We start from the raw sequence: 13,441 nt of genomic DNA, 5'->3' as shown, positions 1-13,441 counted from the left end.
CGATTACCGAGGATGCGTCGGAGAGATTAATCCGGACTCCAAATGAGATGAGGCGAAATAATCCCATCAAGGTAGTAGGGCGGGTCGTCCACTGTTTCAAGATCGGTGGTTCGATTCCCGCTGCCGCCCGAAAAAACACTCGGAGTGTGAGCTGACAGTGGGAGGTGTCGGTTCAACCCCGGAGAACTGCCGAGTCGCCCTTGAGCAAAGCGCCATCCCCTTTACAAGTTGCTCATCAGTCAAACTTCTGGGATATTGATCTGGTCAATTAAGTAGCAAAGTGGTTTGTTCATCAGTTTCTTTGTTCTTAATGAAAATTGAAATCAACAATAGGGGCATCAGAGGGGCAACATTGAGACGTACCCCAAAATATGAATGGTTTTCCAGGTTGAGACCACTGATGCTTTTTTCCCTCCTCATCTCTTTTGGCTGATTTTTTACTGACTGACTTTCTGCTGCTGTAGTTTTTCATTTGGCTTGGATCGACATCTCTGTTGATAGCATGGTGCGGTACCTGGGCGCTACAGAGATAGTCCAACTCCTCCAGGATGACACATCAATACATGTCGTTGCAAGGTTTGCTGTGACTCCCATCACAATCTCAAGAGCATGGAGGAGATTTAGGAGACAGGTATTTACTCCAGGAGAGCTGGGACGGGGCCGTAGAAGGTCCTTCAACGGCATCTGCTCTTTTGTGCAAGGAGGAACAGGATGAGCACTGCCAGAGCCCTGCAAAATGACCTGCAGCAGGCCACTGGTGTGAATGTTTCTGACCAAACAATCAGAAACGGGCTCCATGAGGGTGGCCTGAGGGCCCTACGTCCTGTAGTGGGCCCTGTGCTCACTGCCCAGCACCATAGTTTGATTGGCATTTGCCATAGGAATTGGCAACTACGCCACTGGCGCCCTGTGCTCTTCACCAACAAGAACAGGTTCAACCTGAGCACATGCAACAGATGTGAAAGGCTCTGGAGAACGTTCTTCTGCCTGCAACATCATTCAGCGTGAACGGTATGGTGGTAGGTCAGTGATGGTCTGGGGAGGCATATCCCTGGAAGGACGCACAGACCTCTACAGGTTAGATAATGGCACCCTGACTGCTATCAGGTATCGGGATGAAAACCTTGGACCCGCTGTCAGAACCTAAGCTGGTGCAGTGGGACCTGGGTTCGGCCTGGTCCACGACAATGCCCGACCTCCTGTGGCTAGAGTATGCAGGCAGTTTCTGAAGGATGAAGGAATTCATACCATTAACCGGCCCCCACGTTCACCTGACCTAAACTCTCTGGGACAGAGGTGGGAACACCTCTGGGACATTATGTTTAGGTCCATCCAGTGCTGCTAGGTTGCACCTAAGACTGTCCAGGAGGTCAGCGATGCCCTGGTCCAGATCTGGGAGGAGATCCCCCAGTATCCCATCCATCGTCTCATTAGGAGCATGCCCCGACGTTGTCAGGCATGCATACAAGAACCTGGGGGGCCACACAGACTACTGAGAATCATTTTGAGTTGCTATAATGACATTTTGGCAAAATGGACCAGTGTGCTGCATCATTTTTTCACATTTACTTTTGGGGTGTCTTTGTTTTCCCCCTCTATTGGGTGATAATTTTCATTTCTATCAAATTATGTGGCATCATTTTGTCACTAATACATCACCTACTTATTATCAGGAAGGATATTCAAGAACACCCCCCTCCCCCCGTTTACATATGATGTGTTTTCGAAGTGCTCCTTTAATTTTTTTGAGCAGTGTATACATACACATGATTCATTCAACTGAGTGTGCCACTAATCCCCCGTCAGGTATTAAAATCAATATATATAAAAAAATAAATTTTAAAAAAACCTTGGGAAACCCGAGAGTCAAAAATGACAAAAATTAATCAAAAATAACTTCCTAAGAATGAGAGGTCATTTATGAAGGCAGTTTAATAGGTACAGTTTACATTGAGTTACTCTGTGTTCAAAGAGAACAATGAGGCTAATTTACAAGAAACTCTTTTTTTAATATATTTTATAACCTGGTACAACCATAGGTTTTTGTGAAAACAACAATCTGTATTTCATTTCCAATCAACTTGTAATAGATACTTATTCTTAAAAAAAAACACAGAAAAAAGCAAACGTAAAAACACAAGTACCGTAAATTAGTAGCACTTGAATTCTTCAACATTTGATGCAATTAGTAATCAGTGGGTTCTGTAGCAGAACTGATTTCAACAGTAATCAAAAACAGATCTGTTCCATGGTATAGCCCTTCAATCCACAATGTAATGCAAATACTGTGAAAACAAAAGAGAAAATGACATCAAAATAACAGTCATTTGCTTTAAAGATGCATTACCTTTAGTCATCCCTTCTCTATTAGATATGATCTTTATTAAACACCTACGTGCCACTGACCTTCAAACTGGGTACTGTATATAGTTTTCTTTAAAAGCCTGACTTTGCATTAGATGTGGGACTTGTTTCAGAACTTGTCTTATTAGGTCTTAGAAGTGCATTTGGCACTATCGACCATCAGATACTACTACAAAGGTTCAAATATTTAAGTGGCATAAAGGGAGCGGCAAAAACCTATTTTTACGTACTTTCAACAGCTTGATGTTTCTCAAGGCTGTGCTTGGATCAGTACTGATCACAATAAATATGTTCTGTATAGGTCATCTCTAAGGCCCCGTTCAGACTGCATGCATATCAGATTTCGTTCCATATCTGATTTTTAGGGATGACTGTTCACACTGTTTTTAGCACGTGTACAAATGCGTTCTGGCTCTGTTCAGACTGGTCCACATCACCAGCTGATCTGACAGGTTGCCGTAGCAACGACCTTGGGGCGGAGTCGTCATTCAGTGCACGAAATGTGTGGTCATATTATTGCGACGGTGGCAACAATAATAACGACGACAAACATGTTTTGTTACCATAGCATATTAGCGATATCACTGTCTGGTAGAGGTGGAGAAAAGCTCACACACCAGACTGTCAATTTCTTCTTCCGTTTTTTACCACTCCGTAATGCGCGACGCTCTTCCTTCTGGCGCCTTGCTCTCGTGTCACGGACATGATGTCACGGTCACCCATATCCGATCGGAGTGTTTGGAGCTGCTCAGACTGAAGACGCATCTGTCCTTATCCGGTACGAAACAACCTCCCGAATGTGGTTTCAATCTGTCCCGCAAAAATCTTATTTCATGTGGTATGGGACTGTTCAGATTACAAACGAGATATGCGATATAAATCTGGATGGGCTAAAAATCAGATATAGGCGACTAGTCTGAACAAGGCCAAAGTCCGTAAAGACTCCTTATTGATCCAGAATCCTTTTGTTTGTCTACTGATCAGAGCTAATGGAAGAACCTTTTTCTGCCAAGTTGATTAAAATAGCAACACTTTGTAACACATTGATGTGGGGGTGGTCAACAGAAGCTCTTTCTTATATCAGTGATATTAAACCCAAATCATTGGCAAAAGTTTGGGTTAACTTGGTGGAAAACGGAAAAGGGTGGGACAAGAAGGAATTAATCCCCAGTTAAACTAAAAGTTTGTTCTGCAAGTAACCAAAGTCAAAGTTGAGCATACCATGGTAAACGCACACATACACAACATACTGCATATTAGCACTTCTGCGGACAATCATTTGAATTTAACTTCAATTTGGTACTTGGTCCATCTTTCTGTGGCTCATTTATTACATTTGTCTGGAAAGTTAAGGTTCCACTACTTTATTTAATTTAGAATAAATAGTAGCTCAGCTAACATGGCAAATACAGCATACAGCCGGGAAACAGCACAACTTGGTGAGGAAATGCACAAGGCTGGAAATGTTTTGGAATGCTCGACTTCATTGCAAAGGCCAGTAGCTTCATTGGTGACAGAATCATGAAGGTGCATCATTGAAAGGGGTAGTCACTCACAAGCAGGAATTGGGTTTTGTTCGCCACTTAGTGAATACATTGTTTTATGCAAATATTACTAAATAAGCAAATTTCCCCACTGTGGGACAAATAAAGGTTTATCTTTTCTCTTAATAGTTTTTTTGTTTGTTTGCATTTTACACTTTCTCCAAATTGTTTTAGAGTCAGTGCTTTATTTGATCGGACATTTATGCCCATGTGTAAATGTTTTTATACTATTCTTCCAAGGAAAATAGATTTGGGGTATTTATCCCTCAGAGAGGCCCACTGGACAAAGAAGTAGTTAGATATTGGATACAGAATTTTTCCTGTGAGCGACAGTGTCTGCACACGGCAAATACTTTCAACATAGACAATCAGGATTTTCTTGATTCCAAGAATTCCTAGTAGGAGTGCTGCCACACACAGAGGAACACAGGTCCCTGGCCCATTGCATAGCACCTGAAACAACACAGAGTGGAGGGGTGTCAATACAATCCCAGGAAGTGAGTCACAGTCAAACTGCTGTTTACAAACCTCATAGAAAGTGTGACTGTGCGTATCACTACACACACACACACACAGACACACAGACACACAGACACACAGACACACACACACACACACACACACACACACACACACACACACACACACACACACACAGGATTTCAGATGTCTTACATTCTAGGATTCAAGGATTCAAAGCCTTTATTGCTCTGTCCAGAATAAAAAACAGGGTTTACCTAATATCTTCTCAACTGCACGTAATGCCGCAGAGTGGTTCAAAAACGACATATATAGAATTTTTTTTTTTACCACAAATACTGTTTACATACAGACAATTATTTACACCATGTGCATGACAGATATTGCAGCAGATGATTGAATAGAAAGTGTGCAAAACTACCAGGTTGAATTTTCATCACACTATTGACTGTAAAGAAGTCTGATTGCAGAGGGACAGAAAGAATTCTTGACTCTGGATGTCTGGCGCCTCAGACTACTGTACCTCCGGCCTGAGGGGAGGAGGGTGAAAAATAAATGATGACATTCAGAAACAAAGGACCAGAAAACGTCCACCCAGCACAACAGTCTGTTTGATATACAACTGGATCATAACTGTAAAGTGTGTGTGTGTGTGTGTGTGTGTGTGTGTGTGTGTGTGCGTGCGTGCGTGCGTGTGTTTGTTTTCCAGGCTCCAGATGTTAAACAAGTCACCCCCTGAAGTTTCAGAGGAATTTGATATCAAAACACAGGGCAGAATATCATCATTACGGTTAGTAGATAGCTGTAACTCTGACAAGAACAGACAAAGTGGAGAAACACAACTGGGTGCACTCACCACATCAGGTCTGATCCTGAACACCAGTGGAACACAATAGTGCAGTGACTTTAAGGTGCTGATAACAGAGGAACTCCAAGACTGATGCACCTCACGGCTCCGTGGAATCCGACAGATGGTGAACTGGACAAGGTCAGAGGCAGTAAGCAGCTAATTTCATAGTCAGAGGTAGCCTTCCAGAGTCTACACTTCACTGCTACGCAACAATACAGATTCATATTTAAATTAACTTATTGATTGTCATGAATACATGAATAAAGACAATAAATGATCTCTTCATCCTAGGCAGGATCCTGTTACCATGCATTAGTCAGGATTTTTCTGAACAAGCGTGATTCTATGCAGCTACTGTAGGATACATAGCTGTCAGGCTGTGAAAGCCTGACAAAAGAAAAGAAATCAGACTAACCACACCATGTCAAGCTCATTTGATGAACTGGCATTTTTTTGTAGCCATGCTATATATCTTGTTCTTCTTGCCAAAGGATCAATAATCTCACTTATTTCTTGTATTTAATTCTCACATTTTTAACATGTAAAATATACAATGAACCTTAAAATTGCCCCAAAATTATGTCATCTTTTAGGATCGCAAATAATGTATATTTTTGAGGGGACTGTTCCACCGGTAGCAACATTTCCTTCTGACTCCTGGAAAGTACAGAAGAGGACAGGTACATACCTGTGATTGTGATTGTCTAGATCTTTCAAAGACACAGATTTTCTCCTCGCTCATCCTGTCTGTTTCAGCAATGACATAGTGTCGAGGAGTGTAGGCAGCAGAGAGACACTCCATCAGCCGAAGGATCTCTGAGGTGTGTCCGCCTGGAGAACACAGATCACAGAATCAATGAGTCCAACACATACTTGAGATAACAATGAACAATACACTGCCAAAACCACAGAGAGACTGAGTATGGTGACACTCCTGTTCATTTGTCTCTCTTTAAGCTCTGTGGATTTCCCAATGCAGGTGTGGCTCTTTGACTCTTTTACCTCGACAGCCCCGCTCCATGATGAGTACCTCACTCAAGAGGAACACATGTTGGATATGAAATTATATTATGACAAAAACCATTGTTTGTCATAAAAAAGAATGAATTTGTATAGTATACATGGGTTAACATATTTATTTTATCCCTAATGTTTTCTCATTGACTTCCCGGTATTTATAACATAAAATACATAGATGTATTATAGAATCAACTGAATAATGCAAATTTCACCGTTATTGGCAAGAACTGCTTTCAGTTCTGTGCTGTTCAGTTTATCAACTAGTTAAAGGAAATGGACCGATATCGTACGTTTTCTCACCAGTGCTTTACTGCTAGACATTAGTAGTTAACCAGGACCCAGGACCAAACAGTCCAAAGCAATCAACAGAAGCACCTCCATCATACTGCTAGTGGATCAGTCAATATATCAAGATTATTTATAATGAATAGCAATAGACGTGATTATAATGGACACGCCATTAACTGATCGATTTGCTCTAGTTAATGCTGTATGTGTTTTATTTTAAGTTAAACGGTCGGCTAATATACTGTACTGTATTTCAAAACCTGTCTCCACTCATGACTTCCTTTCTCTAACAGGAAGTGTTAGCATGGAAGCTACGGAAGTCAGCTAGTGTCCATTACGCCGATTGTTAACCTGTCAGTAACGAACAGAGTTGACGATACCTGATCCCGCAACAACGACCACACTGACTGGACCTTTCTTCCCCGGTAGATGCCTCGATCCAGACTTCACAACAGTATACAACCGGATAATACAAACCAAACACACGAGTGCAATAACATACACTACTCCGACGTAGAACGCCATGACTGCTACGGCAACTCTCCAAGACCAAACTAGATGTTGTGTCGCGAACAGCTGCCCGTCCTCCGGGGTGTGGAGGCTAAAACAACTTTAAGCCACTGAGTTGTGATCGAAACCTCGACGCGACGCTTTATGTTTGACTTCTCTGGTTTATTTACATTAAGTTTCTCGGTTAACACAACCAATAGTTAACATCAGAGAGCAAACTATTCAGAGGTCAACGTTAGCGTCAGGCAATGGTTCCGTGTAGAAACCTAACCCGGCCAACATTGGTTCCTACATCGTTTGTCTCTTACGGCAGCGGTCCCCAACCCGGTACCGGGTCGTACCGAATGCAAGATGTTTTATTTTGAAAAGTGACTTCTGTGCGGAATGACGCGCAGAACAACCCCCATCCATCCAGACGGATGGATGGGGGTTGTTCACCTTAGCCGAGTTCTTCGGACGAGATGGAGCAGCAACTTCTGAGTCTCCAGCTCCTCTAACCCTACAACGCTCTTTTTTTTTTTGTCACACAAGTGTAAATTACAAAAGGATTTTAAACACTAAACTAAAATTCAGAGGTATTTGACTATTGTGATGGTAGAAATTATTGAGACCAATTGTAACAACAATTGATTATAAAGATATGGTTCCTGGTGCTCACGTATTGGGTTTTTATTTAATGCTGACGGATAAATTGTTTGTACTTTAATGAATGTAGTTTTTGTTTTTATGTACTCGAAATTGGTAAGCTTCTAAAAATGAAAATAAATGGTTTATGATCCTGTAAACAGTTGGAAATGTAGCATAATTATTTAAATGTTAATATTACTTGTTATTAAATTAGTTATTAACATTTTAGTATTTTCAATTGTTGCTGTAGTGTATATTTTTTATCCTGTTTCTTCTCTTTCCTTAATCTTACTTTTACTTTTGAATGTTGTTGGTTGAAAAATGCAACTGCACCGGCAGTAACTTTAGATATTATTAGGTCCGATCTTCTCTGCAGGACGTGAACGCAACATGTGCTGATGATTAAAAGCTGAGCAGCATCGGGACTGAGCGGTGAGCTGACAGCTGCTCCGCCTCTTTGCAGCAACGGCGACATCTCCGACAGGCTGGTCGCACCATCACCCTCAGAGGTAGGTCATCTCCTAACGACGACCGGGACACGCGTGTTGTATGTGCCGTCAGTGTGTGTTGCCTCCATGGCGGCCAGCAGCAACCCGCTGGAAGCCTTCCTGCTGCTGCGCTACAGGTGCAAGCAGGCCGGCTCCACACAAACACATGCAGGGCGCATCCCTCATAGGATCGGTGCAGAGGGTCATCGGTTCGTGCTGCTTTCTGCTTTAGCGGGTGTTGCAGCGTCCATATGAAGGGCTAATGCAGCACCGCGCACACGCACGGAGTTTTGACTGTAAATGATATGTATGGAAATAAATAAATGGGAACAGCTTCAGCTGCGAACTGCCTTATTTTTACGGTTGCTTTACGTATTTCACATGAAATTACAATACACTTCTGGTTTTTGTAGAGATAAAAATACAATTCAAGCCTGAGTTCTTGTAAATTTACAAGAAAACTCTGGACGCAGTTCTGTCAGTTTGTATTTTTCATGCATTTTCTGTATTTTGCTCTGCAACATGTACCTGAAATGAATAGTAATGAAATGTTGCTTCTGGAATTGTAATACTTAAATGGTAACACAGGATACATAATTGAAGGTAACACCTGTTCACAGGCCCATCTTCCGCCAGTAGTAATAAGAACAAAGATTCTTAAATGACAGCAGATGTAGAGACTCATATATTCTCTGCCCAGGACTCCATTAGTACACGTTTGCATCAAAAATAGTTCTTTACTACTGTTTCAATGCACCAGATATGTTTAACTTGTAATGCTGAATAAAAATAAGGACAATTTCTTAAATGAAAAAAACAACTGATACGCAGCCATACCGGCTGTAACCACATGTGAGGTGTTAATCAATTATTGTTTCCTCTTACCTCCCCTAGAATCACTGAAACTATCATCGACAGACAGCTGCAGGAGAAGTGACCAGGACACAGAATGGACTCCATCTCTATGAGAGATGGTCGGAGCCCCTTGTTCCTCACAACATCTTCCTCTCACAGCCTCCACCAGAACTGTTACCTGTCCAGTAGCATGAAGAACGGAGTTGGAGGAGCAGGAGTCCCCCGCCGGCCTACCCAGCCCACAGTGGCCATCTTGGGGTCAGGTGACTTCTCAAGGTGCCTGACGATACGACTGCTGCGCTGCGGCTTCCATGTGGTGCTTGGCAGTCGACATCCTAAACTGGCAGCCCAGTCATTTCCCCATGTGGTGGATGTCACACACCATGAAGACGCTTTGGGGAAGGCCAGCATAATTTTCTTGGCAATCCGCCGTGAGCACTATTCTGTCCTTTGGGACCTCAAACACCTCCTGGAAGGTAGATCACTGCTAAATTACACATTGAAGATGGCTATTTCATTTATACATTATTAATGCTAACATATAACAAGAGCGGGATTACTAACCCCCACTATAAAGGGGTGAACAACGACACAGTAAGTAATTGCATTTTTGTAAAAATGAAGTAAACAAGTGATTTTGAGAAACGCTTGCATCTCAGCCTTATTTTATAAATACTCTTATGTACAAACTTAAATGTTCTGAACAGTTTTTGCATTCAAGAAAGCTCTTTATGACAGGAATGAGGAACTAAATATTGTAGCGCATTCTATTTCAAACATACTGCAATGTTACTGTCACTCAGCAGTTTCTGCGTTTGCCCCTCCCAACAGCGGGAATGTTAACTCAACACAAAACGTAGTGAAATTTGTGTTTGGTAGATTATTTCTCTGTTATAACAATACTTCTTGGAAATAAATCTTGTATTTTTTGAAAGCCTGTTTATCTCTTTTCAAATGGTGGCACACTTGTAAGAATCATGTATTTGTGTAGGGAGCAGCACAACTAAGTATCTGGGTTACACCTTGAATAATGTGACAAATCATCTCTGTCCAGTCAAACAGCTTATTCTGCTGTTGCTGTTGACTCTTCTTTTGAGCTTTTGGTTTCTTCTTAACCTCCCAAGACGACGACATCCCAAGAAGACCATTTCCATGTCCTGTAAAGATTTGGATTCCGTAGGCTGTCTTCTACAGATTTGCTGTCAAGGTTTGGAGAATGATATGGTCAACGGCTCTGTCCAGACAATCCGGAATAGGCTGCACGCAGTCAATCTTCGGTCTCGTAGGGCTGCCAGGAGGCCTTCCATAGCCACCCTTCACCTTGAAGCCTGTCTATGCTGGTGTCGACAACACCCACACTGGAACCTGAACATGTGGAGGAACGTTATGTTCAGTGACGAGTCCAGATTCTGTCAACAGCAATCGAATCATGGGATCAAAGTGTGATAAAGATGTGGAGAATTTTGCACCGACAGAGGAACATCAATTAATGGAGGCAGTGTGATGGTGTGGGGTGGCATCTGCACACTGGAAAAACCAGGCTGGTCATCATTTTTGGTCTCCAAGTGCAGAGAGGTATCGAGATGAGATTCTGTAACCAGTGACACTTCCACAGTCCACAGTCTGGGACCAAACTCCATCCTCCAAGATGACAATGCTCATTTCCAAAGAGCAGGTTTATCAGAGACTACCTCCAACATTTGGTAGTGGGGAAGGTGGAATGGCCTGCCAGCAGTCAAGCCCTCAACCCACTGAACACTGGTGGGATCAGGTGTGTGTGTGGGTGTGCTGTTAGTGCCAGAAAGACATTGGCTAACTTACAACAAATGCTGGATGAAAAATGGGATGCAATCCTACAGCAGTGTGTGACCAGGCTGGTGACCAGCATGAGGAGAAGATGCCAGACTGTCATGGTATGTGTGTGGTTCTTCCACTCGCTGTTGAGGCTCCTATTTGTTAAATGAATCAACTGTTAAATTGATAATAAGTCTTGTTTCTTCAAATTTCAATAATCCAATCTGCCAAAAAAGAGTCAACAACAGAATAAGCTGACTGACTGGGCAGAGAGGATCTGTCCCATTTTTCATACGTAGCTCTGTTGTGCATTCCACACATGCATGTTCTTTGCAAGCGTGTCACCATTTAAAAGGAGAATAAACAGGCTTTCTGTCGATATAAGAATTATTTCCAAGAAGCATTGTTAAAACAAGGGAATAATATATCAAACACAAATTTTCAAACTTTGTGTATTATGTATATTGTATAACATAGCTGAAAAACTTATCATTGTTGGGCTGAAACATCTCTCGGAAGACAGATTAATATCGCATAAAGCCATTCCGACGTGGTAGTTTTTGATATTCAGTTACCATAGTTTATCTTGGGAAGGGTGTGTTTCGGTGCCATTAGGCAGAAGGAAGACCCAGGGTGCAGAGATTATGAGCAGAGTTTATTTTGCACAAAAAGTACCAACAGAAAATCACTTTTCTCAGGTAAAAACTGGAGGTAACAAAGTAACAGAAAAATCACGTTACTCAGGGAAAAGCTAGAGGTAACGAAGTAACCATAGAAAAGTCATCTTACTCAGGGAAAAGCTTTTGAAGGCAAAACCAAACGAATCACCAGCAGAACTTGAGACTGGAATGAGTGGCAGGAGGAGAAGTCAGAAACGTGTCAAGGCTTGGAGTACATTACCAGGGGAATTGGCCGGCACAGAACAAAAGAAGGGCGGCTCAGTGGCGCAGTGGATAGCGCTGTCGCTGCACGGCAATGAGGTTCGTGGTTCGAGTCACGCTTTGTGTGGAGTTTGCATGTTCTCCCCATGTCTGCGTGGGTTCTCTCTGGGTTCTCCGGTTTCTTCCACCTCTAAAAACATGCGCTTCGTGTTAATTGGCTGTTCCAAATTACCCGAATATATATACCCGAATATATTTATTACAGTACAACATATACATATATATATATATCATACTGTATATATGTATATATCTCCCCACTTAGATATTTGAATAAGCTTACTTGAAAACCTCACGCTGTCACGCTTTAACTCCACCCACCACAGGTGTCAGTCAAGGACTACGTTTGGACTATGTTGGGCGCGCTTGTTTTATAATACAAATACATTTGTTTTCAGATGTTTGGTATGAAGTCTGATATTGTTATATTGTGGAATTTCCGCAGGTTCCCGCTAGTTTATATATACATATATTAACATATATATAACACACATATATACGTATATATATATATATAATATATATATATATATATATATATATACGTATATATAATATATGTATATGTGTGTGTGTGTCCAAAGATGGACGGGACTCCAAAGGCAAATTTTTTCATTTTAATATACGTGTCAGAAATGGCACTCCATGTTTCAAAAACAAGTGTGTCGGGGTATGGGAGTTTTTCCATATCACTCCATTTGTGCTCTTTAGTGTGAACAGCCTTCCGACGAGATTTCTTCAAGCTCCGCCGTCAGCAATTTGAATTTATTACCCACATATCTTTATCCACTATGTCAGCCAGTTCAATTTCTAGATCATTCTTCCTTACTCCGGTGAATGCAGCTGTGTTCAGAAGGGATGGGTCAATGTTCAGCAGTGTGACAGGGAAAGAAAGAGTAAGTTTCTCCTTTCTGAAATCACTGAATATCCAAATGCAGCTTGCATTGTGATGATAGCACGGTAAAAGTAATCACAACGTATTTGATTGTTTGCTTCTTTGAGCTCTCTTATGGAGGGGAAGTGAAAGAGCGTACCTTCTTGTGCATCTCTTGCAAACACCATCATCTTGCGCTCAAACACTGAAATTTCCTTCAACATCTGAAGGGCAGTGCTTCCCTTCCCTTGGAGACTTTTATTCAGCGTGTTTGAGTGGCTTGTCATGTCTACCATGAAGTAAAACCTTCTCAGCCAATTGTAGTCTTCTGGCCTTTGCTTTTTTGATGAGGTTTTGTGACTGATGTATATTTTCGTTGACAAATTAGAATTTATGAATGAATGAATGAGTTCATTTATTTCAAATAACAAAACAAAATAACAATAACAAGCAATAATAAATACACCAGAATGGTGTGAAGAACTATCCGAAAAGGAGTAGGAAGAATTGTAAACTTGTTAAACTCCTACACCGTTATTCCCAAAAAATACTCATTACAAAATACTTGCTAATAATATTTACAGAAGTAAATCAATCATTTATACTGCATAGTCATAGAAAGATGAAAATAAAACAAGAACAACAACAACAAAAAACAAAGTAAGTAAAACAGCTGCAACAACAGGCCTTCCTCTTTTAAATACCTCCCAAACATAATCTTTTTGTATGACCTCTTGAACTCGTTCATGTTTGGACTGAGTTGAACCTCCACACTCAGTCTGTTCCACAGTTTCCCTCCTTGTACA

At 41.5% G+C, this 13,441-nt stretch overlaps 1 protein-coding gene across 2 annotated transcripts; it reads right to left on the bottom strand.

Moving 5' to 3' along the window:
• Positions 1-1,931: 1,931 nt before the first annotated feature.
• Positions 1,932-7,297, bottom strand: alg14 (ALG14 UDP-N-acetylglucosaminyltransferase subunit). Of its 2 annotated transcripts, none has more exons than XM_068304070.1 (4): positions 6,927-7,296; positions 5,927-6,069; positions 5,245-5,367; positions 1,932-4,361 (listed from the first exon to the last, which is right to left on the bottom strand). In XM_068304070.1, exons 1-4 carry the CDS (start codon positions 7,069-7,071, stop codon positions 4,131-4,133), a joined length of 642 nt encoding a protein of 213 aa, XP_068160171.1. In that variant the 5' UTR covers positions 7,072-7,296; the 3' UTR covers positions 1,932-4,130. The 2 variants fall into 2 exon arrangements, with proteins under 2 accessions (XP_068160171.1, XP_068160172.1); XM_068304071.1 differs by lacking the exon at positions 1,932-4,361 and adding an exon at positions 4,645-4,918 and having other exon boundaries at positions 6,927-7,297.
• Positions 7,298-13,441: the final 6,144 nt, after the last annotated feature.

The sequence above is a fragment of the Antennarius striatus genome, chromosome 20, assembly GCF_040054535.1.
Source record: "Antennarius striatus isolate MH-2024 chromosome 20, ASM4005453v1, whole genome shotgun sequence".
In the NCBI taxonomy this organism is placed as follows: Eukaryota; Metazoa; Chordata; class Actinopteri; order Lophiiformes; family Antennariidae; genus Antennarius; species Antennarius striatus.
Note: the sequence above shows the minus strand (reverse complement) of the source record. Positions and strands in the feature narration are given on the sequence as shown.

Bases quoted from the DNA above. Each gene is read 5' to 3' on its own strand.
- alg14 (XM_068304070.1), bottom strand. From the start codon at position 7,071: ATGGCGTTCTACGTCGGAGTAGTGTATGTTATTGCACTCGTGTGTTTG. The intron at 6,070-6,926 runs GTATCGTCAACT...TGTGTTCTCCAG, and splicing joins GGTCGTTGTTGCGGGATCAG to GCGGACACACCTCAGAGATC. The intron at 5,368-5,926 runs GTATGTACCTGT...GACCTTGTCCAG, and splicing joins CTAGACAATCACAATCACAG to TTCACCATCTGTCGGATTCC.